This window comes from Drosophila miranda (assembly GCF_003369915.1).
Source record: "Drosophila miranda strain MSH22 chromosome Y unlocalized genomic scaffold, D.miranda_PacBio2.1 Contig_Y1_pilon, whole genome shotgun sequence".
Taxonomy (NCBI): domain Eukaryota; kingdom Metazoa; phylum Arthropoda; class Insecta; order Diptera; family Drosophilidae; genus Drosophila; species Drosophila miranda.
In genome coordinates, this window is record NW_022881603.1 from 45417732 (window position 1) to 45443452 (window position 25721).

The following is a 25721-nucleotide window of genomic DNA, read 5'->3' on the forward strand; positions in this document are numbered from 1 at the left end:
CCGCAAGCAACTGAGACTCTCCTGGTCCGAAGTCCTCGATGCCGACGAGGACTGTGGCGAGCTCTTCGGCGGTTAGGAGCGCGCTGCCTACCGCCCGTAGGATTAGGCTCTTGGCAGTTTCTACAACGCCGCAAATTGAAAATGGGCGGAGAGCACGGAGTCGATCTGCGGGTAAATTCCCCATGAGTTGCGTCAGCAATCGAGGCTTGCATTTAAAACAGCGCATACACGGTCGGACTGTCTGACGGCAGACCTCCTGAGCGTTCACTATCCGAACGCTCTGTCGAAGGATGCTCACAAGTGCTCGTGGGCCGACATGAAAATTCGAATGTTGCAGATGACGAATATAGCTTCGCACGAATTGCGAGCGTTTCGTCAAAAGCAGAGGAAACTTGGCATCGTATGGGTTCAACCGCTGAAGACTAGGAGCAATTGTGGATCCTTTCCTAACCTTTTCGATTTCTCCTTGATAGTCGTGATGCTGGACGAGTTCGACAATATTATAAAAGGCTTCATTATATTCGGTCGGTGAGATAGTTTTTTCGAAATTTAGACTTGGGTCTTTACATTTTCTTATAAAGCGGAATACATACACGAGCACTCTAAACTGTTTGAGGTGTGACGAAAATTCCTCGATGACCGCAGTCTTCCTTTTTTTTTCCAGCTGAAGATCATCGGTAGGTTCGAAATGGGAGTTCTTGGGCCAGTTTTCTTCTTCCTCCTTCAGAAATTATGGCCCTTCGAACAAAATTGACTGAACGATTTCGTTGACATCACAACCTCGTGAGACAATATCTGCTGGGTTCTGTTTCGTGGGTACATGCCGCCACGTAGCATCATCTGACCACTCTTGAATCTCAGCCACTCTATTTGAAACGAAAGTCGACAGCGACGATGGATGAGACCGGATCCAATGAAGAGTTACCTCTGAATCCGACCAATAAACGACTCGTTCAATGGGCACGTTTAATAGTGGCTTAATTCTGTGACAGAGATCTGCGAGAAGGGAGCGTTTTGGTCTTGAACGGCGCTACTTTGGATTTCGAAGTCAACAAAAATATTTTTAAACCTTCTGCAGTTCTGCTACGTATATAGACGCACGCTCCATAGGCTCTCATGGAGTCGTCAGCAAAGGCATGTATTTGAACCGGTGACATCTGATCGGAATACACAAACCGAGATAAGGATATGTCTTCCAATTGAGATAGTGTATTTTTCAACTTATTCCACGCTGTTTCCAAATGCAGCGGGATCGATTCATCGCAATCTAGTTTGTTAAGCCAAAGCTCCTGCAATAGGATCTTGCCTTTTATGACGATAGGACATAACAAACCAAGGGGGTCAAACAACTTTGATGTCACCGATAGTATGTTCCGTTTTGTCGCTCGGAGACACATAACTGAATTGTCAATTTTGAACTTAAAGGCATCGTCAGTAGGTAACCATGAGATTCCTAACGCCTTTGTCGACTCTGAATCCGAAATTGTTATGGGTTTGTCTGTGCTCTCAGATGCGCTGATCTCGGGTGAGTTTGAAAACCACTTAGTCAACTCAAACCCTGCGGTCTGAAGAACCTGAGACACTTCGGACTTAATTGCCCTTAGCTCCTCTACGCATGCAGCACCAGTCAACAAGTCATCGACGTAAAAGTCGGACCCAATAACGTTAGCAGCTCTAGGGAATGAGAGCTCACTGAACCATTTCAAACACAGGATAGCCAAGAATATGGTTGATCCAGTCTTATATGTTACGGTATTGGGCTGGTATATTCTCAAGGACTCAGAAGGGTCTCTTCTCTTAACTATGTGACGGCGCTTCGGCCGGGGTATGCTCGTCGCGCCGGGTTCCACAGAAATTTGTTTGATCTCTGGGTGTGGTAGCTGAAAGATTCTCGTGGTTCAAGAATATGGCGGGGCTTGAGCGGTAATAAAAGAGATAGAGTTATTTTTTATTGTTCTTAAATGATAACCTAAAATTGGTTTCAGGATCCAAAAATCAAAGGAGAACTCACTACCATTTATTCGCGACTTCACCACTGTGTGAATTTTATGCTTTACTTGAGAGTTAGATTCACCAATTCCAAGCAAGTTAATACAGGACTCCTCTCTCCGGATCTGTAAGCGATTATCGAGGTCCTCGGTAATGAAATTATTTTGTGATCCAGAGTCGAGCAGAGCTCTGGCCAGAATGTATTCACCGCTCTTAGTTCGGACGCTTACAATCGACGTAGCCAGAATTACCCTGTCCAACGCAGAATTTGCATTTTACAACAGCGTGGCCTTTTCGCAGACAATTAATGCATAAGGATGCCGACTTGGCAAACTAAAAACTTTGCATCACCGAGAGACGCGAAAATGGAGGGCAATTTGACACTACATGGTCTCCTGAATTGCAGTAGCTACAAGTTTGCTGAGTTCTACTGTTGGTGGAAGTGGAAGAACAAGCAAATGAACTGCGATTATGTGGCTTGTTTGGCATGACTCTGTCTTGCCTTGGCTTCGTCGACAGAAACGATCCGCAAATCGACGAAACAGTATCGATTAGATTTCTTAGGGACGATGCGGACTGATACGATATTCTCGGCAGATTGAACAGTGTGGAGATATTATTCGTGAAAATCATAAACGCGTCATATAATCGCTGTAGGCCGGCCATGGCCTTTTCATATTTTGCCTCGGTGACTTGGGACGCCTTTATTGTTCCTAATGCATCATCAGAGAGGCACGAAATCAAATGATTACATTTTTTGATCAATGGTATACAAGCGACGCTATGAACTAACTAGTCTCTCGAAAAGGCTAATAACATTTTTGAACTATCGCTTGCTGCATCAAAGACGGTGATAAGTGACATTAGCTTTCCCTTGGTTACAATCGTCAGCTCTTCCAACTCGGCTGCATATGTATCATCACCTGTTATCTCCTCGATTTGCTCTTGCACATGATTCGCCTTTTCAATTGAAGCATTCGAACAATCTAATCTAGATTGTAATTCCGGTAATTGTAACGGAATCGACCCTTGGTCTCATCGATCCTCTAGGCGGCGAATGCTTTTTACTCGACTTTTGAGCTTAATCTTTAAGTCTTCAAGAGTGGATTTACTGTTTTCTGCCATATTATTTGTGTATGTAGATTTTACGCAACACTATTATTTCTATTTATTTATTTTTTATATATATATAGTTAAATATGCGACACTTCAGTTTAAGTTTTAAAAAAGGTTTTATTCTTTCACTTAAACTTAGCGTACATTGGTTAGTTATTTCCCCGACGATGACTGAGGTCTGATGTCTTGAACGGAATTAACTTTGGTTGAATTCTCCGACGGTGTCGCGATTGACGTTTGTCTTGAACAGAACTGAGCTGGCTTCTTCGATGTAGACTATTTATATTATGATGCTCGGTTTGGGATTCGGATTTGGATTCGGAGGCGTTGGCTTCGACTTCGGCTTCGGAGATGGAGTACGTGACTCGATCGATATGTGGGAAAGGCGGCTTTTGATGAAAGGCTTCCGCTGCGTATGAGCGGTGTTGCATTACTTGGGGGTGGCTGAGAATAGGGCCTCTGATTGGTCAGCTAGGATGGTGTGATTCTTGAGAATCGATTAGTAATTGATCTCTGAAGAGTGGCGTGATTCTGGTGCGGCTGGATTCTAGTGCGGCTGGATTCTAGTGCGGCTGGATTCTAGTGCGGCATCTATTGTTTTATGTTCAACTTCCAGTTTAGGGTGTTTGTTTACATTGCCTGCAATCGGCTACGCGTGGTCCATTTCGAGCGTGAGATTGTTTATGAGGGTTCGATGCTGAGGGTGTCGTATTGTTTATAGTATTGTGGGTGCAGGGTAATAGACATAGACAAGGGTATGCGGAGCATGGACTATAGATATGTCACTATATATATATATATTTTTTTTTTTTGTCCTCTACATTGGGTTTTAGACGGTTTACAGACGTAAGATGAGCATGGAGACCCTTCCGTACGAGTACGGCGGTTACCTGCTTATCGATGTTGAGTAGGGAAGGTTGTAATTTGAGGACTTTAGTCCGGAACTGAATCGCCTGACGTAATCCTGGGCTAAAGCTATGTCAGCGGGTCATTGCTCCATGGCAATGAGGAGCTCCGCCGATGCTATTTTTTTATTTATTTATTAAATTAACAAATTATCTGTTATTAATGGTACTTAATTACAAAAGGCGGAAAAAGAGAAGTTAAAAGTTACCTAAATTTAAGTGATTATAAATATTGCTTGCAATTAGTTTAAGAGACATGATCGGCATAATTAGACCTACATATGGGTAAACGGATAGGCCTAAAAGTACGGGTAGATCTAGATGGAACGGCCAAGTCAATATGACCCAAGAGAGTTTGAGAGTCAACAATCACGAGAAGGAGCTTGTGCACGAACATTACGCCATTGCAGGTCAATTAGATTTAGCCTAGACCGGTAGGGTGGCAAGATTCTACCCGAGTCCCAGTTAAAGTTAACAGGGCAAAAATAAAAAAATTGCTTTTGCACGGATTCAAAAACAACCTGCTGCTCTTTATACTGCGGGCTCCACACACAAAAACAATACTCCAATATTGGTCGTACTAACGAGATGTACAGTTGTTTCGTAACGTACGGGTCGTCAAACTCCTTGGACCAACGCTTGATGAACGCTAAAGCACTTTTAGCTTTATTTACAGTTGCAGCTATATGGCTGTTAAAACACATCTTATGATCAAAAAGAACTCCGAGGTCATTTGAACTCGAAATTCGCTCGAGGACATGATTTCCTAGAACATATGAGACAAAATGTGGAGCGCAACGGTAAAATGTCATAAGTTTGCATTTGGAAAGGTTCAGAAAAAGAAGAATAGTTGAACACCACAATAGTAGTTCACTTAGATCCAGTTGAAGGCGTGTGTGCAAATACCAATCAGAGTAAGACAGACAGATTTTTACATCATCAGCATACATTAGTGTAGTACAGTATGTTATAACTTGAGGATGGTCATTCACAAATAAAATAAACAGAAGCGGGCCCAGATGACAGATGGCACACCTGAAGTAACATTTACAGTATTTGACAACACGTTAGAAAACAAAACACGTTGAGTACGGTTAGAGAGATAGGACAAAATCCAATCTAGAAGATTCGTTGGGAACCCTAATAAAGAGAGCTTGTGAATAAGCAGAGCATGGTTCACAGAATCGAATGCCTTGCTGAAGTCCGTAAAAACTACATCCGTCTGCAAACCAATTTAAAATCCACGGTGGATTAGGTTAGAAAACTCAAGAAAGTTAGTCGATGTTGAACGATGTCTGAAAAAAACCGTGCTGGGACGGAGATATCAAGCTGCAACAAAGATGTTGCAGTTGACGGGTGACCAGGAACTCAAGAAGCTTCGGGATGGCGGAGAGCTTTGCGATACCACGATAGTTTTCAATATTTGATCTTGAACCTTTTTTGTGAAGCGGAATGATGTAGGACTCATTCAAAATTACTGGGAGACAAGACAGTTCCAAAGAGAGCTTGAAGAGAAAGGTCAAGGGTTTGCAAAGGGACTGGGCACAGTGTTTTAAAATGCAACTTGGTACCTTATCTGGACCCGCTGAAAACGATGTGTCCATAGATGACAAACCTTCCAGAATAACGCTTTCCTAGAAAATATGCAGAAAAATACTGTTAGCTTGAGGTAGCTGGTACGGATACGGAGTGGATGCGTTGTAAATATTAGACGAGTACGGTGTTTGGAAAAAGGTAGCGAATAAATTTGCAATTCCAACAGCAGAAGCTTCTGTTTTGCTGTGGTAATGAAGGGACGGAGGAAAAGCGTTTGACTTACGCTTAGAGTTAACGAACGAATCGAATTTTTTTAGGATCACTACGAAAGTTACTACTACATTGTGAAAGGTAATGATTATAACACTGACTATTAACGGCAAGAAACAGAGAGCGAGCGGAGGAGTATAGAGCTAAGGCCGACGTGGAGACCGACTTCTGGTACTTTTTATAGAGCCGGGATTTTTTCTTTTTTAAGTATGACAAATACTTGGAGAACCAGGGAAGCTTGGACGATACGGGTACAGTGATATCTGGAACAAATGCATTAAGGGCGGAGTACATAGAGCTATAAAACGAGCTAACAGTTGCATCTATGTTCGGTAATGAATAAAGAAACGACCAATCAACACGCGAGAGATGTAGATCTAAATCGATAAAGTTTGTTTTGCGAAAACACTTTATGTGACAAGGAGCCATGGAACTGTCAGCACTACCAGATCGGGTACACTCAAAGGATATCGACAAAGTTGGATGGTAAGGATCTTCAGGAAATGATATTGGGCTTGCTCTGGATACCGTTGCTAGAGAAGCAACGTTAACAAACATTAGGTCAAGATATATGTCCATAATCTTTTTAACTGCATGAATTTGGACATAGGAAATATCCGTTAGCTCATTGATAAATTCATTGTGACAATTAAGAAACAACAGGTTTGCGTCATCGCAAGGCAGCCAAGGAAGAAATGGAAGGTTCCCCATGACAATAATTTGATCATTGCAACCTAATGCAGATACGACAGTATTAATTACTGAGTAAACGTTACTTTAAGTAAACGTCAGGATCAGACCTGGGAGGAATGTAGGAGCAGGTTAAATAGAAAAATGCCGAATCAACACGAACTTTGACTGAAAAAAATTCAATTCCATGGATGTTATTGAATGGGAATAACACAGATGAGAAATCAGATTTGACTGCAACCAGTCCAGAAGATGGGAGGTCCATTCTATAAATAGGGTTATTGTCAATGAAAATTTGATGATCATTGACAGAAGAGTTAAGCCAGGTTTCGGTAAAAGCTATGGCGTCGAAATAAAAAAACGCACTATTAGTATGAATTTGCCGCAATTTGCACAACAAACTGCGAACGTTCTGATAGTGACTAGAAAAATGGTACATCAGTTTTTTGGAGTAGCAGGTTCGGTAATTCTGGGACTCGGGTTCCTTCTTTGTGAAGGAACTCATGCATATTTGTATGCTCAGGCCATATTGACGGTTCAAGAGATTTAGATCAGGGAGAAGAATTTTAAAGGATGATATGTTGCGTTTATGTTTAAATGTAAATTTAGTCACAACTATATCATTAGGCGAAGCGTTAAGTTTAGAGGAAAGATGTTTAACATCCTCCGTTGTAGCCTCAGAAATAAGACGAGAAACAAATATTGCTTTCCGAGGGAAGAGATCTCGGTCCTGGAACAGAAGCATTGGCAGCAACGGGTGGAGCACGAATTGGCAAGACCAGTTGGCAAGACCAGTTGGCATCACCAGCAACTAGAACACCCGCACTAGGAGCACTCATCACGTCGGTAGTGATGGCAGCAGAAACTGCAGAGATGGGACAGATGCTGATGGGAACTTGCTCAAAGGAAGCACGTTGTTCGTTTTAAAATACACCCGAGCTGCCGTTGGCGGATTAACTGCTGACGGCGAGGCATGACCACACGGAGTTACAACTGGTTCCGATGGATAAAGATGGGAAGCAGGAGTACCAATCGGATTAGGTTGCAAGACGCGGGACAATGCTGGATTTTCCGTCTAGGCGATTCGCTCAAGAGTTTGAGCCCAAGAAACTCCGATTCTAGAGCTAAAAATTTCTCGTTGAGAGCCACGAATTGTTTCCGGACATCCTGAAACCCAGTTCGAGTCTGTCTCATGAAAGTGCGCATTTCGGCCTTAATCTCCCGACCAAGACAGGCCCATTCGTTTCGAAATCAGACTGCTTAAACGGCTGAAATTTCCACCACCAGCACATTTTATGTGGGCAAAATTTTATTTTTTAAATATGCAGAAAAAATTAAATGAAATTTTGTTTTCTACTGAAGCTGAAGTAAAAAAGCTTTCAAAATGTAACACTGTATTAAGAAGTTTGATATTTTCTGGGATAAGCTTACATATACCTTTTTTTGTACGATCGCGTCTAAAATCGATTAACATACAAAAAGAAGTACATCTTAGTAAAAAAAAAAATAAAAATGACGTTAACACAGAAATAATTGGGGAAGATCGTCATGTCAGCATAAGATTGAAACATCCTTAAGCATTAGTATGACGTCCATTAATAAGATTTTTCATGATCACATCGTAGTAAAAAAAAGGTGTGTTCGCCTTGGATCACACACAATTTAATAATCGGTCGAAAAGAGGCTCGTGTCGATTGGTTTAAAAAAATAGTCAAAAAATACGATCGTGGTTCTTCAAAAGCTGCGTTTTAATATCTACACAGGGAAATATCATGGATATAAGAATTTAAGTCTGAAACAAAGAGCCAAATGCAAATAAACTGTTTGCCTCTTTGTTCGAAAACTGTTAAACAACTACTGCTGCTACTTTTTCGATAGAGAAAAGTAGGAAGACCAATTCTGAGTGGTCAGTAACAATTTTTTTGTCCGGAAGATTTTTGATAATATCAGGAAAAACCAACCTACAAGAGTGTTCTTTACTATTACAGTCCAAGCTCTTCCACATCAAACCACTCAGATAGATAGATTTTTTAACCGCCCAATGTATCGAATCAAAAGGACATCTGCTTCAAACACATTTTATCACAATTAATGAAAACTCTTTTCAGCTATCAAAAAAATTGAATTGTCAACGTATTTCGACGCCGACAGAAGCTGATGAAGTCTTGTTTTAGAGATGGTGAAAGTTGTGCGATAAGAGTTTTAAACGTTTGAAAATGGTTATTCATATTCTTTGCGAATATTTGTAAAACCAATAAAACCATTTTCAATAACTAAAGTTTGTTTTGTCATAATTAGGCCAGAATCTTAAATAGCAGCCTACTTAACATATTCCAGGCGGAATTTTTCGTCATTACGAGAGCAGCATCATTGGAATTTGCCTCTATCAAGGGATATAAGAAGATAGTTCACTTCGCATAAAAACACTTAGGGCCATAAGACCGTATACGTCTACATGATTCTTAGATGACCGTCATATCATGTCACTATTTTATTGTTAGAAAATAACTTACCAATTTCTCTTATAGATGATAATTGCTGCCAGCAGGTAATTAAACTGCATGATCCAGAGACTCCATGACACTTGCAAGTTATTCGAGTTTTTTTAATGACGGCCTTAAAAAAATACAAAAATCTAAAATTAGATGATTATCATAGCATATGGTACATATAAAAAGGAGACTGAGGCAAAAGAATTTTCTAACATTGCAGGACGGTCGACATCCCGAAATACGCACATTATTAATGCAATATATCTGTTTGAGATGCCAAGCTTTTTTGGCACCTATGTGTTTCAAAAATGAAAAGAGATTTCGGGTTAAACTTTATAATTCGTATTTAATCTTGGTGGCTTAGCGGAAGCCGATTGCTTGCTATTGCCAGATAAACCTTATGCGAGATCGATATGCAACCAATGCGCAGAGGGGTTAGCATAGAACTAAACTATAGACGACGGCGTTAGATCAAAGTGATTGCCGAAGTGGCGGCGGCAGAGAGCCCCTTTAGCGGGAGAGCGCAGCAGCTCTGCAGAACGTCAACGTTTTACAACATAGGCGGCTCTCTCTGCTCATACAATAATAATGTTAAAGTTACGGTTATTCTTCAGCGGCTGGCCCGAACATACTCCCCCCGTTGGGAGCTAGTCACTCAACAGATTCCTTAAGGGGCAGCAAACATAGCCGAGTGACGGCCCTCCTGATGTTTCCTGAGGATGTCTTCAGGTCAGCGACGCGACACCCTCCGTCCTTGCCCAAAACGACATCGACCACTCTAGCCAGTGGCCAACGCATTGGAGGAAGATTTTCGTCCTTCACCAGAACGAGGTCGTTCTTGCAGATGTTTTGCGCGGGGGTACGCCACTTCGCGCTCTTGCAAAAGAGTGAGATACTCTTCGCGCAAACGGCTCCAAAATATTTGCTGTAGTTGGGTGACCCGCTGCCAGCCATCCAGACGATTGTAGTTCAGCTTCGTTAGGTCAGGCTCGAGGATTTGCTCATGGGGGCCGCCTAAAAGCAGATGAGCAGGAGTCAAAACGTCTAAATCATCAGGATTTTCGAAACAATTGCAGTGATCTGACAGATCAGAGTGCGCAGCTCGTCGAAGCTAAGCACAGATGGTCCAACTGAGCGGTACAGGTGATATTTTGCGGTCTTCACGGCCGCTTCCCACAACCCGCCAAAATGCGGAGAGCGAGGTGGGATGAAACGCCAGTCGATCGAGTCAGCCAAGCAGGATTCGTGGACCTCCTTCATATGCGGTTCGCTCAGACAAAGCTTATTTAGCTCCAGAAGCTCGTTCTTGGCCCCAACGAAGTTTGTCGCATTGTCCGACCAAATTTGACTTGGCCTTCCTCGAGTGGAAGTAAAACGCTTTAGTGCGCCTAGAAACGATGCGGTGGACAAATCCTTTACGAGCTCCATGTGTATAGTCTTAGAAGTGAAACAGATGAATACGCTAATGTAGCACTTGATCGGAGGCCTCGTGCGGATTTCTGATCGGTAGAAAAAAGGTCCACAGTAATCTACTCCAGTGACTTCAAAAGCTCGAGATCCTTCCAAACGTTCCTTAGGTAGGTCTCAGTTCCAGGTTTCAGATAACAAAATAAACGAACGGGAAAGTATTGAGTCGCAGCAAGGACTGCGGCTCTACTTTTAACCCGGTACTCAGTCAGTACATATGTACGTGATATTATGATTTATGTAATCTATACATTTTATATTGCGTTTGGAATCGCTATCGCAAATAAGATGACTGGAATTCTTAAAAAAAAAAATATTTCATAAAAAATATTTTCATTACCTGAGCTTCCTCTGACATCTCTCCAATTGTTAGGCTTTGTTGTCCAATTCAAAATTCAATATGTGCCAAAATTTTATGAAGCGTGGGAGTTAGCTTATTTTCAGGATATTTTTTCGGTAACAGCTCTGCAGTCTTCGAGGCATGTTCATCAAACTTGCGGGTGTTTATTTTTTCTTAGCAGTTTTAAATATGCAAAATGACACCCAATCTTTTGATAAAATCCACCCCAGTTATTTCTGCAGTAATTTCGTTTTTCTAAAAGTATGTCTGTGATGCCCACCTTCACTAATAGTTTGTCAACGATTTTAGCTTGAACATTTTTTTTCCATTGTTTTGTTTTTCCTTGGCTGGCGTGCCGTTGTCCAAAAATTCTCCGCTTCGTATAATGGTATATGTAAGTTTAAGAATAAACTCCATACATCTTATCTTTGCATGCAATGGGAAAATTCTATTCTATTCTAAGGTTTCCTCTTTAATTATGGAATCATCAAAATTTTTAAAGTACTTTTGTATTTTTTTATAAAATGCGCATTTTGAGGTCGACGTGGTAAAAGTGTGATCGTTAAGAAATTATCCATCAATTAAAATAGTAAAAAATTCAAAATCGACACGTATGGTTTTTCCTTCCTTGATTTTATGTTGTACCTGACCCATATTTTAAGTCTGATTCTTAATATCGATTACAGTTGACTTATTTAATCCGAAGATTCCATGGCGTATTTAAATAATATAGGGCGGGAGTAGAGAGCAGACGAAGGTTGCGGAATTTTCTAATATTTCGATGTATCCAAAAACATTGTAGAATCAGCCTTATTGCTGATTAATGTGAGATTTTCGGCAGACTCTTAATCTGATGTCGAGGTAAACTTTTAATGAGCCGTTTTACAGGGTATTCCACCAGGTCTAGAAGATTTACTTTTACTAACGCTAGACGCTTTTTTGGTTTCCGGCCATACCATCAGTTTTGCATCTGCAATTTGACTGTATTCAGGCAGAACATAGATTTTATGTTGCTCTAAGGAATACCGCAATATTGAATATCGAACCTGTACATTTTAGGGTGTGAGCTCTGTCGCTCTGGAAACAGAGTTTAAGCCACACGCACACAAACTCCATACATATTTAAAAATCAACATTAGAACTAATAAAGAACAATAACTTATGCGTACTTAAAACTGTGTATTTCTAGTATATATGTACAGTTAAATATCCGCAACTCGATTTTAAGTTTTTTAAAAAAGACTTTTGTTTTACAACCTAAATATCTTTATGTCACAAGATTTAAATGAATTCCCCGACTTGACTTTGGGTCTGCTTGTCTCAAACGGAACTGATCTCTCTGCTGCGGGCTAGTTTCCATGAGCCCTTCTCTTGGAACTCCCGACTCTGGCTTCGGGCGTTGCTTTCCTCGGCTGCATCTTCGTGTCGGTGGCGTACGTGCCTGGATCGATATTTGGGGATGCGTCGGCTTTGATGAAAGGCATCCACTGCTGGCGATCGGTGTTGCATTACATGACGGAGCTAGGAATGTGATACTCCTTGGTTTTATGTCTAGCTTTGATTGGTCCTCATGAGTGGCGTGATTCTAAAGAATCGATTTCTCGAGATTGGCGTGATTCTAATGTTGATGAAACAATGTGGTCCATTGTTTATATTATGGGGGGCCCTAGCTTGGAGTATGGGAAGAAACAGTTATTGATTCTTGAGTTGGGTCCTGTTACTTGTGTGGATGGGGTGGATGAATTGTACATAAACATAATGTGTATGGGATGTGGGGAATTATGGATATGTCACTCCCCCAACGTTTGTTATTAGCCTGTCCCTAGGCGATTACCCTCGGGTATAGTGACGGGGTGTCAAGTGCGGTGGCTGAGGTTGGTTCCTCTTCTGCTTCTATTATAGGGTTAATACATTTAACCGTGACTCTTTTAGAAGTTTTCTTAAATTTAACAGCTACATAACTTAGTAATATAATATCATAATATAATTATGACAAATGAAATTAGTAGACTTATTTGTAATAGGTTACTATATTTGGTGTATTGCATAATTATTTCATTAGTTTGGACATACGACAGTGGTTTTATTTTAGTTATGTTGTTGTTGACATAAACATTCTGGGCAAAATCTAACATTGTGTTTGATATTGTAAATTCATTTAATTGGATTGAACAGTTGTAGATTTTTATAATGGTATTTCCTTCCGCTATGATTTCTTGGTTTACACAATTCTGGTTTAGCGTTGTTTTTGGAAGATTCCATGTGATTAGTATATTGGGTTCAATAAAGTTTATTTGAAAGTTTTGAAAAGTTTTGGAATATGGACATTTAGTGGGAATTTGCATTAAAATTCCTTTTATACAATTGTCATTGGTTTTCAATCTAGTTTCTTTAACAAATACTTCTTCATTTTTTATGTAGTACTTGTCGTATGTCATATCTGTTAACATGTTATTTAATTCGTCTGGATACGGAACGATTTTATAGATTGGTACTTTTGTAATGTCTTTGGGAATGTTGGAAATTATTAGAATTTCGTTGGTATCGGATTTTAGCCATGTGGAGGTTTTTATATTTAGTATTTTCTCAGAATTTATTTGTTCCAGGTAGTCTTGTTTTAATAATTTTGGATTAAATATACCGAGCCTAGTTAATTGCATACCTAGTTCTATATCTTCGATATATTCTGTGAAATGTTGTAGATTGAATATCAAAATTTCTATTTGTTGATTCCTGTCTTTTTCTTCATTAAGTTTGTTTATAACGTTTGTTCGGAGCAGAACCCAGCCGATTAGCTGCTTGCCAAATAGCACCTAATTCTTGGCCATGGATCGCTTTCTCACCAAGGAAGAGCTTGCCGAGTTAGATGAGGCAGAACTTCAAGCTCGCTTAGAGCAGATCGAGCGAATGAATGCGGATTTCGATGCCGCTCAAACGAGCCTTGAAAGGCTGGATTTCCTGCAGTTAGCCCATGATGCCCGGCTGGACTTTTCGAATGTTTATGTCAAGGATAGGTCCAGGCTGTCGCGGGAGTTGATGGCTGCTCGCACGGTAAATGTTGCCAATCAACGGCTCGGCATACTCTCGAGGGGAATTCGTCGTTGTTCGCCGATAATAGTATAGGCCTTTCTCGAATACCCGAGTTGCAGCATCCGCGATTCGGTGGGAGCTACATGGATTGGCCAGAATTCCACGCGATGTTTTCGACAATGGTGCACAAAGACCATCGTATACCAATCATCGAAAAATTCCAATATCTTCGTGGATGTCTAGATGGTGCTGCGCTGGATACGATTCGTTCCTTGGAACTTTCTGAGGAGAATTACGACAAGGCGTTGAATTTACTAATGTTGCGATTCGATAATAAACTGTTACATTTTCAGGCACACGTCAAGGCTATTTTCGGGCTGCAAGGGGTGGAGAAGGGCTCGGCTATCGGCTTGCGCGCGCTCAGCGATAAAATCAATTCGCACTTGCGTGCACTTCAGACCTTGGCGACCCCGCAGGAGATTTCCGATGGGTTGCTGATCTTCATCATAGGCACGAAATTGGACCACAAGACCAAGGAGAAATGGGAAGAGAACTTGCCGACGTCAGGATTGCCTCGGTGGTCAAGCATGGCCTCATTCTTGGAAGCAAGATGTCGGATGCTGGAAAATTTGGGATCGGCTATGGTAACAATTCCTAGCCAGCAGGTGGGAGAAAGTAAACCTAGCACCCTAATCACCTCCATTAACGATCATAATAGCTCAACATGCAAGTATTGCAAATCCTCCGATCACTACATATTCCGATGCCAGGCATTTATAGATCTCCCTGTTTTTTCTCGATACAAGGAGGTGAAGAAGCGCCATTTATGTCTAAACTGCCTCAACAAAGGCCATTCATTGCAACGCTGCAAGTCAGGGGCATGTAGAAATTGCCAAGCCAAGCATCACACACTGCTCCACATGCAGTCGGGCGCTGACGCTGAGCTGCCGTCGCCGAGCACGGAATCGACCCAGCATGATCCTGCAAGTGCCCTAGTAGCAAGCAAATATATTAGCCCTCCCCCCTCGAGTCAAAAATCTCTGCCTAGCCAAAACGTGCTGCTAGCTACTGCAATCGTATATGTCAGGGGCCGTTTCGGATCGCTTATTCCATGTCGTGCCATTTTAGATTCCGCTTCTCAGGTTAACTTTATAACATCGAGACTCGCCAATCAGCTGCAGTTAGATCCTCACCCGTCTCACGTTAAAATCGCCGGTATTGGAGAGTCAATTCTACCATCCAGCAAGGCTGTGGACATCGTCCTGCAATCTCAAGACGAAAGCTATCGCGGTTTCCTCTCTGCAATTATCACTGCCTCAATCACAGGAATGCAGCCTAACTTCGGCCTAGACGCAAAGGATTGGCCAATGCCAAATAATCTAAAACTGGCTGATCCTAATTTCGCCAAGCCCCAGCGTGTCGATCTGTTGATAGGTGCTGGTTTGTTTTTCGAATTAATGTGCGTTGGACAGATTCGACTGTCAGACCAATTGCCAACATTGCAGAAGACTAAACTTGGCTGGATAGTGTCAGGAAGTATTAAAAACTCTGAGAAAGCGATATTTTAATTTGTGCGATATTGTAAGGCGGTTTTGGGAAGTCGATGGAGATTATTCGCCCTCATCAATTTCGGAGGAAGATGTTCATTGCGAACAGCATTTCGTCACAAACTGCATTCGCCTAGAGTCCGGAGCTTACTCCGTGCGTTTGCCAACCAAATTCAGTCTAGAGGAATTAGGAGAATCGTATCAGCAGGCACTACGCAGATTTCTCAATTTGGAGAGGAAGCTAGCAAAAAATGCACAGCTTAAGGCAAAATATATGGAGTTTCTCCAGGAGTATCGTGATTTAGGACACATGTCGCCAGCTTCGCGGCAGTCAGACCTCCCGCAGTACTTCTTGCCTCACCATTGCGTCCACAAGCAGGATAGTACAACCACCAAATTACGCGTAGTGTTCGATAGATCTGCCAAAACAGCGTCTGGAGTATCACTGAATGATGCGCTAATGGCTGGACCCACCATCCAACCTAAAATTCAGATAACTCTGCTTCGTTTCCGCTTTTTTAAAGTCTCCTTGTGTGGCGATATCTGCAAAATGTACCGCTGTGTACGCGTTTCCCATCCCGATACGCACGTGCAGTGCATCCTATGGCGCAATGACCCGAAGGAGGAGATTCAGGTGTTCAAGTTGGAGACTGTTTCTTACGGAACCAAACCTGCCGCTTTCTTAGCAATTCGTGCTATGCATCAATTGGCAAATGATGAAGAGTTGCGTTTTCCGCTTGGCGCTGATGTTGTTCGAAGAGATTTCTATGTCGATGATCTCATATCTGGAGGGGACAGCATTGATTCTGTCATCAAGATTCGTCAGCAGGTAAAGGAGCTACTTTCGAAAGGATGTTTTCCCATACGTAAATGGTGTTCCAATGAACCCGCTGCTTTGGAAGGCGTATCGGAGGCGGATCGCGAAAAGTTCCTTACCTTTCATGACGGGACTGAAGTAACCAAGGCGCTTGGTCTAGTTTGGGATCCCACCACGGACAATCTTCTGTTTAGCTTCGCTCACGTCGGAACCGCTGCAGGCCCAATATCGAAGCGTTCGGTCCTGTCTACACTAGCTAGGTTCTACGATCCTCTAGGGCTCATCTCTCCCATCATCACAAAAGCTAAAATATTTATGCAGTCGCTATGGAACGAAAGCCTAAAGTTGAATTGGGACGAAAGCCTGCCCCAGGATCTACATACGACTTGGATTGAGCTGACTTCGCAGTTGTCGATGGTTAAAAACTTTAAGTTTCCACGTTACGTGCTTCGGCAGCAAGCCAGATTAGAAATGCACGCGTTTTGTGATGCGAGCCAAGCAGCATATGGCGCCTGTGTATACATGCGTTCGGAAGCTCTTGGCATTGTGCAAAGTCATCTCTTATGCTCTAAATCCAGAGTCGCGCCCTTGAAAAGTATGACTATCCCCAAGCTTGAGCTGTCCGCTGCCCTCGTATTAGCCGAACTAGTGTCCACCATAGTTAAGGGATTATCAGCTCCATGCCAAATACATTGCTGGTCGGATTCGTCCATAGCCCTTGCCTGGATTCGAGAATCACCATTGAATTTTAATATATTTGTTTCTAATCGAGTTCAGCGGATTCAGGAGCTCACCGCTGGAATGACTTGGCATCACGTGCCCACAAAGTTGAATCCTGCCGACATCATATCACGTGGAGCCACGCCCGCTGAACTAATGGATAGCAGCCTTTGGATCTCTGGACCACCATTTGTAGGGGCCGAATTAAGGGAACGAGTGTAGAACATCACGGATAAGCATAGTTTTCTTTTGGTAATGCTTAAAAGTGCAGAGACATAGTAACTCCGAAAGTGGATCGTAAGCTGCAAGCTTTCCGAAAAGCTTTCTAAAGAGAGTCGGCGCGCAGCGCACGCATTTAAGCGAAAGACGTCACGTTTACCTTGACCCAAGAGAGTAGCGTAGCGTAGGGAGAGCATAGATTAAAAGCTTGCCCAAAAGTTCGCTCAAATGGGCGAAAGATCATCCGATTATGCAGTTTAAATTCCCAACATCATCCGATTATGCAGTTAAAGTTCCTAAGATCATCCGATTATGCAGTTAAAATTCCCCAAATATCATCCGATCTTCGAGCTTTTGGTTCGGTACCGCTTGGCTGAACTTGCAGAAGTTGGGCTGGAGTATTGACAAAGAATCGATTGATTAAAGCGGACGTGTTTGTGCTATTCTCGGGAATAAATAAATATATATATATATATATTTAGCCAACGAACAGTTCTGGCAACTACGCCATACCTCGTGAACCGAGTTCAATAAAGACCCAGAATCAGGAGTAATTAACCAGGAAAGCAGTGTAAAGAAAAGAAAACATAGCTGGTATGTCCGTGATTAATTTGGAAAGTGTTCGTGGTAAAATATATATATATGAATTTGTGTTATAGGACGGCGGCCCGTAGCCACGGTACCGCTCGTGCGATCATCAGTCGCATAGGAGTGCATATACGGTGTGGTCTATGAGAGGAGTGTTGCCGGTGGATTGATAAGACAAGTAGTAAACCCGCGGGAGGCACCGAGCAGCGAAACCTGCAGCTTGACGTTGTCCGTCGAAAGCCTCAACAACCGTGTGGATGCACGGCGAAAACCAAGAGGCGCCTCCGGACCCTTATTTTTGGCGCCGTTGACGCCACCCGTTTATCGAGCCTCCAATGAGAGTGTAGTCCGCAGACCGACGTCAAATTTGATCGGCAACCTGAAGCCCAGCTAAGGAGTTAATTTACCCCATCTTCAAGTGATTTAGCTGCGCCAGCGACACCCAATAATGAACTCGAATTGATTGCATTATTGTTGGATTCTTCCGGAGGCGCAGTCCTACTCAGCCTGGCTGACATGTCTCTCGATCACGGCAATAGAGGACCATAGTTACTCGTGGATGTAACACAAGCCCTTTTTCCTCTAGATTTCATGTGCCAGGCTAAAAACCATTCTCTTTCGTCACACGATGTATACAGTTTTATAGTTAGTTATGTAACACAGCCAACATAATGGTTTTTGGAAACTAATGGGTATGAGAGCAACATTAATTTTCCTTGAGATTACAAAGCAGTACACTCTAGTACGCTCATGTGCACATATACTCGTATTAAATATCTTTTCCTTTCCTTAGAATTATGCACCAACGTCATCATTGAGCTCAACGATCACGAATGGAAAAAGCGGTACTAGCCTACCAAAAGCGCTGTGAGTTTGTAAATAAGAACAAGTACATATATGCACTGAGCTGGGAAGTAACCTGCGTGTTACATGTAATTTTCTATTGATATTCCCTTTATAAATCCGTAACCATAATGTATTGGTACCTCTCACCCCTTTAGAATCTGTTACCCATATATGATGGTCATTTTTAAATCTTTATTTTTCTTAATATTTCTTCGCAATTCCTTACTAATATATTAAGCTATCGAGACACAACAAAAATGGATTTAATTATAAGTTAAGAAAACCCCCCCCCAAGAATTTAGTTATATGATTAGGGATTTATTGAAATATATATATATAATGATATTGATTTTGAAGTACAACCCTAATATGTTCTAAATTCAGTACTCCGCCCTCAGAAAGGCATGATCAAAGTGGTGGGATGATAACTGTTTAACGTTATTCAAGGGTCTATACGGTCAGGTTACCTGTATAGCATAGGTCGGGAGGGTAGAGAAGATAGAGATACTCACTAACACCGGAGTTTCTCATCATTTGAGTAGAGTAATTAATAAGTATGTCCACACTTTCCACAACCAACTTGTTAGTCCCATAACCAATTCCTTGCTCCGGTTAAACCTGGATTCTGTTGTTAGTTTTATGTTTGGTTCTTCTTTTTTTTTAATTTTTAAATGTGCACCTAAAACATTATGCGAGTGTGTGTCAGTATGTGATAGGAGAGAGTAGAACGAACCCCGACAATCCGGCGAGCTTAGTCAGAGCATAGCTAGAGGTGCACACGAAATCTCTTCATACTAGTATGGGTAAACGACAGCTATCCCACACCTGCACGCAACATAATTGGCGCCCAACGTGGGGCCCGAAGGGACATGATCTCTCGTAAAGTTGGTACTTAACTTTAGTACCCATGGCATGTCATTCTGGGGCTAGGCTCCACCATAGCTCTATATTCCATCCAAAACAATAATTCTCTGGTAATACTATACTGATAGATCTCTTCGGGTGGGAGTACGACAGCTGTTGCTGTTGCATACGGAACCTACGACTATTTTTCATGGTTGGAAAAGTCGACCTGTGTATAATCTGTTGTCTCTTCCTCCGGATGGACTAGCTTATATAGGTAGTTACAATATACTGATATCACGATATAGGACTCCACCAACGAGATAGCTAAAGATGTTGATTTAGGGAACTGCGGGAGTTATTCAAAAGACGGATACCCCGACTCAAAGTTATATTCATTAAATTATCTTGAGCTTGGCTGTAGAGATTCCTTTATCAAATTCTAGTTGGGTTAGGAAAAAGTCGCAGATTTTAGGAATCACGATCTTCTACTTATGATAAGTAGAGACTGTCCATTATCCGGACTTATACCTTCAAAACTGGTAATAGAACTGGCCAACATACACAACTTAATTACTCAACTATTCAAATCGAAACGTACAGTTAGTGGTAGACCACCTAGATCATGCCTGGAGAGGGCGAACATATTAAGTAAATTCCATATTCGTTAACTCATATTTGCATATTAGTTTCATAATTTTATTTTCATTATTATTTTTTTTTTATTAAGAAATTCATACAAATCATGGCGGTCCACCGAAGTAATGAAAATTTAGCTTCGGCATTGATCAATCCAGACTCGCTTTGCATTATTTGCCAGGGAAATTTGCGGCAAGATCAGTTAATAGCTACCACGCCTTGTCACCACCGATTTCATAATACGTGCGTATGCGAACATTTGAAAAGCGAAAAGTCTTGTCCAGTGTGCAAGTCGGAATGCGAACCTGGTAGACTGCGTTACGAAAATAATACTCTAGCAGCAGAATTACACCTAAGCTCTGGCTCCATACCACCTAATGTTCGGGGAAACGAAGACAATGGGACGGTACAACTAGATCCAACCTTATTACGTAGAAAAGGGAGAACAAACAGCCGAGGTCGAGGGCGAGGAACAACCCCTAAACGAGGAATGCAAACAAGGTATCAAGCTAGTTTAGATCAATATTTATCCGAGAGTCGACAGTCGATTAGTAGCAACGGAAATAGGTCACTTAGTAACGCTCAACCTGAAAACCTTACGAATTACATCCATTCGGTCATGCAAAATCAGGAGAAATCTATGATGGAAAACCTTAGTTCGTTCATAAAAACTTCCATCGAACAAACTATACAGGCCCAGTTTTCCAATATGAATTTAGCCGCAGCGGCTGCTACGGGTAACGGAGGTCCCTCAGAGTCACACAGTAATGTTAGACGAGACGTAGACAATGATAGTTACATGGTTAGAGGCGATTCCCAAGGAAGAACTCCTAGGAGTAGTCAAACAGCCGGAAATGTAGCACCGGCAAAAGCGGCAAATATCCTACTAAGCTGGCGTCTTAAATTTGATGGTTCTCGAGACGCAATGCACGTAGAAGAATTTCTATATCGCGTTCGTGCTCTTACAGGACAGACTCTGGGGAAAGATGACCAGTTACTTTGCGACAATCTGCATCTGCTTTTCACAGGTAAAGCCAGCGATTGGTTCTGGGATTTTCATCGAAGAAACCACCAATACTCCTGGTCATCGTTCTGTACAGCGTTTAGGCAAAGATTCGACGATCAGAAAGATGATTTTGACCTTTGGGAAATGATACGGAAACGTCAACAGAAGGACAACGAATCCTTCGAAGATTTTCAGTCAGACATTGAGAAGTTAGTGGCACGACTTTCACACGAGATAAGCGAACTCAAGCTGATCGATATTCTTAAGCGGAATGCGAAAAGTGCTCTGCGATATGAGCTTTTGCATTTAAAAATACAGAATAGAAGTGAGTTGAGGGAGGAAGTTAAAAAGCATGAACACTTCTGTAAAGATGCTGGCAACTTTTTACAGAGAAACAGGGTAACTAGACCTCACGTATCAGAAATTCAGAGTGAGGAAGAAGAACTCGAAGAAGAGAGTATCTCCGAGCTACGCCGCAAGCGGTTTGTTTGCTGGAATTGCGACAAAACAGGTCATCGGTTTGAAGATTGCGTAGCAGAACGCCGAGTCTTCTGTTATGGCTGCGGGGCGAAAAATACTTTTAAGCCAAAGTGCGAAAAATGTAACCCATCGGAAAACCGCAAGCGGGATGCGCAATCCAACACCATTCTGACGCATCCGGCAATGATGACAGAATGAAAGAGCAAACTTTCCAAGAAAACACCTCCAACCCGGATTGTCCAAAAATTCGATCTAATAGGTCCCTTGTAGAGGCACAAACCCAGACGGAGGAGATAGATATAGATGGTGAAAGTTCCCGTTCAGATAAGCTAGAATTAAAGTATCAACCAAAACGTTCGACCATACGATTAAGGCAATTCTGGACCAAGGTAAAGAAGGTGCGAAAAAGACTTGTCTCGTCGGTCCTTTTGAGCTCCGATAACAGATTATTTATAGAACTAAGCATAGAAGAACAAAACTTCATGGCCTTGCTAGATTCGGGGGCGACGATAAGCTGTCTTGGAAGTGAAGCCGCTAAGTCGTTCGCGCAACACGCCAAGGCAAAGAAATGCTCCGGAAATATTCGAACGGCCAATAATGAATCTTGTAAGGTAGTAGCGAAAATTACAGTTCCCATAACTTTTCGCGATCATACTAAGGAGATAGAATTTTTCATAATACCCGCCTTGAAACAAAATGTGTATTTAGGGATTGATTTCTGGATAGAATTCGGTCTTGTAGCAAGACTTTTAACGGATAGATCGGTGGTACAAGAATTAGACGTAGGAAATGAAACCAGGGCTTCGGAATCCCCGCCAGTACACGATCTAAGCAAAGACCAAAAGGTTAGACTAGAATCCGTGATCCATTCGTTTCCTTCGTTTGAAAGGGAAGGATTAGGACGTACGAAAGCTATCCAACACACGATCGAAATGGTACCCGATAGACCAGTCAAACAACGCCATTGGCCGATTTCACCCGCGAAGGAAAAGTTAATGTTTGACGAAGTGGAGAAAATGCTGGCATTAGACGTGATCGAGGAATCGAATAGCTCCTGGAGTAGCAATTGCGTTTTAGTTAAGAAAGGTAAGAAAAATCGATTATGTTTAGATTCTCGAGAAATTAATAAGAACACTCGCAAAGATGCCTACCCTTTACCACATATTGATGGCATTCTTAGTAGATTACCACCAGCCAAATACATAACGGGACTTGACATGAAACACGCATACTGGCAGATTCCTTTGGAAGAAAAATCTCGGCACTATACAGCTTTTACCATTCCCAATAGGCCGCTTTACCAGTATAAGGTAATGCCGTTTGGCTTAACTAATGCCGCTCAAACGTTGTGCCGACTTATGGATCAGGTGATACCTGCACACCTCAGGAATCGGGTTTTTGTCTATTTGGACGATTTACTGGTGCTCTCAGATGACTTTGATTCACACTTGGTGCTGTTACAAGAGGTAGCGATGCATTTGCGTAAGGCAAATCTCACGATTAATATAGCCAAGTCAAACTTTTGTATACGGGAGATTAAATATCTGGGGTTCATAATAGGTTATGGTCAGTTAAAGACAGATCCGGGGAAAATAAAATCCATAATGGAGTTCCCGATCCCAAAAACGGTGAAACAGATAAGGAGATTTCTAGGACTGGCTGGATGGTACAGACGCTTTGTCGATAACTATGCCACCGTCAGCTACCCCTTAACGGAACTACTAAAAAAGCATCAACCACTTAAGTGGAACGCATCAGCTGAAGAAGCTTTCAATAAACTCAAATCCTGCTTAACATCTGCTCCAATCCTAGCCACCCCCGATTTTAAGAAACCCTTTTTGTTAATATGTGACGCAAGCACCTTTGGTTTGGGCTGCGTACTAGCTCAATTAAACGAGGAAGGGATAGAATTACCTATAGCGTTTATGTCCGAGAAACTTTCCAAGGCGCAACGAAACTATTCGGTCACTGAACTCGAGTGCTTGGCAGTGATTAAAGGAATAAAGAAGTTTAGAGCTTACGTAGAAGGACAGGATTTCCAAGTTATAACGGACCATGCGTCCCTACAATGGCTTATGAGGCAAAAAGATTTGTCAGGTCGCTTGGCCCGCTGGGCTATAAAATTACAGGGATTTAATTTTCAAATATCACATCGAAAAGGGTCCGAAAACGTAGTGGCCGACGCGTTGTCACGCCAAGATGAACCCGAGGTAAGAGAGCTGAACGGCAACGGACCCATAGTCGACCTTACTTCTACAGAGTTTAAATCGAACGAATACATGGATCTAATAGAACACATAAGGCTTAATCAACTTAAGTTACCCGATTTGAAAATTGACGATAATTTGGTGTATAAAAGAACCGAACCATCTTCAGGGGACGAGATAGCAGATAAACAAACTTGGAAGCTTTGGATTCCATCAGGCCTTACCAGCGATATAATTTCCAGGGCTCATGACCCCCAGACGCTTCCCACAGTGGTATTGGGAAAACCGTTGAAAAGGTGAAAAGGTACTTGTTTTGGCCAAAAATGGTTACACAAATACGAGCCTATGTATCAAAATGCGACGTTTGTCGCCAGACCAAAAGTGCTAATGTCGTGCTAAGACCACCAATGGGTAAGCCAATGATTTCAGAAAGACCTTTTCAAAAGCTTTATCTAGATTTGTTGGGCCCGTATCCGCGTTCCAAGCAAGGGAATATTGGTATCTTAATAATTGTAGATCACAACACCAAATTTCATTTCTTATGTCCGCTCAAAAAGTTTACCTCAAGTAAAGTGTGTGACTTCCTAGAAAATATGTTATTTAGTACTTTCGGGGTCCCTGAGACTATACTTACCGATAATGGTTCGCAGTTTGTCTCTGGGAATTTCAAGTCATTCCTTACCAGATTCGGGGTAACTCACCGCTGCACTGCCATATATTCACCGCAAGCCAATGCCAGTGAACGGTTAAACCGATCCGTGTTAGCGGCTATAAGAGCGTACGTCGGCAAAGATCATACTAATTGGGACAACAAGTTACCTGAAATTAGTGCAGCGTTACGAGCCAATATCCATAGAAGCACAGGGTATTCGCCATATTTTCTTGCTTTTGGGCAGAATATGATTCTTAACGGAAAGGATTATGAACTACTTAGACGACTAAATCTCCTATCGGATGACACCAGAGTCGAATATCCAAATGTAGTACAAGTATGTCGACAAGCCGCCCAACAAAAGGTAGCTGAATCACACGAGCAGAATGCGAGGACATACAACTTACGTAGCCGGGTCCGTCAACTTAAAGTCGGAGACGTCGTGTATGCCCGGAATTTTTGCCAGAGCAACGCTGTAAAAAAGTTCAGCGCTAAGCTGGCGCCTGTGTTTATATCAGCCAAGGTTATTCGCCGAGTGGGGACAATGTATTACCAATTAGCTAGCGAAGATAAGAAAAACTTAGGAGTCTATCACTTGAAAGATATTCAGCTTAAACCTTAGTAAATGGCCTTCTTCAGTTTAAGTCTCATTGTGAGAACAATTACGTCTTCAACTGTGGTGTAGGGGCCGAATTAAGGGAACGAGTGTAGAACATCACGGATAAGCATAGTTTTCTTTTGGTAATGCTTAAAAGTGCAGAGACATAGTAACTCCGAAAGTGGATCGTAAGCTGCAAGCTTTCCGAAAAGCTTTCTAAAGAGAGTCGGCGCGCAGCGCACGCATTTAAGCGAAAGACGTCACGTTTACCTTGACCCAAGAGAGTAGCGTAGCGTAGGGAGAGCATAGATTAAAAGCTTGCCCAAAAGTTCGCTCAAATGGGCGAAAGATCATCCGATTATGCAGTTTAAATTCCCAACATCATCCGATTATGCAGTTAAAGTTCCTAAGATCATCCGATTATGCAGTTAAAATTCCCCAAATATCATCCGATCTTCGAGCTTTTGGTTCGGTACCGCTTGGCTGAACTTGCAGAAGTTGGGCTGGAGTATTGACAAAGAATCGATTGATTAAAGCGGACGTGTTTGTGCTATACTCGGGAATAAATAAATATATATATATATATATTTAGCCAACGAACAGTTCTGGCAACTACGCCATACCTCGTGAACCGAGTTCAATAAAGACCCAGAATCAGGAGTAATTAACCAGGAAAGCAGTGTAAAGAAAAGAAAACATAGCTGGTATGTCCGTGATTAATTTG

The 25721-nt window shown here is 42.0% G+C and overlaps 1 protein-coding gene across 1 annotated transcript in view; it reads right to left on the minus strand.

Annotated features, from left to right (window-relative positions):
• LOC117189378 (protein Wnt-5-like) overlaps positions 1-25721 on the minus strand; it is a 134572-nt gene that overhangs the window by 29131 nt on the left and 79720 nt on the right. Inside the window, exon 7 of the mRNA XM_033394502.1 lies at positions 9020-9122. Within this exon, the coding sequence (XP_033250393.1) occupies positions 9020-9122 (103 nt within the window). The remainder of the gene's footprint in view (positions 1-9019; positions 9123-25721) is intronic.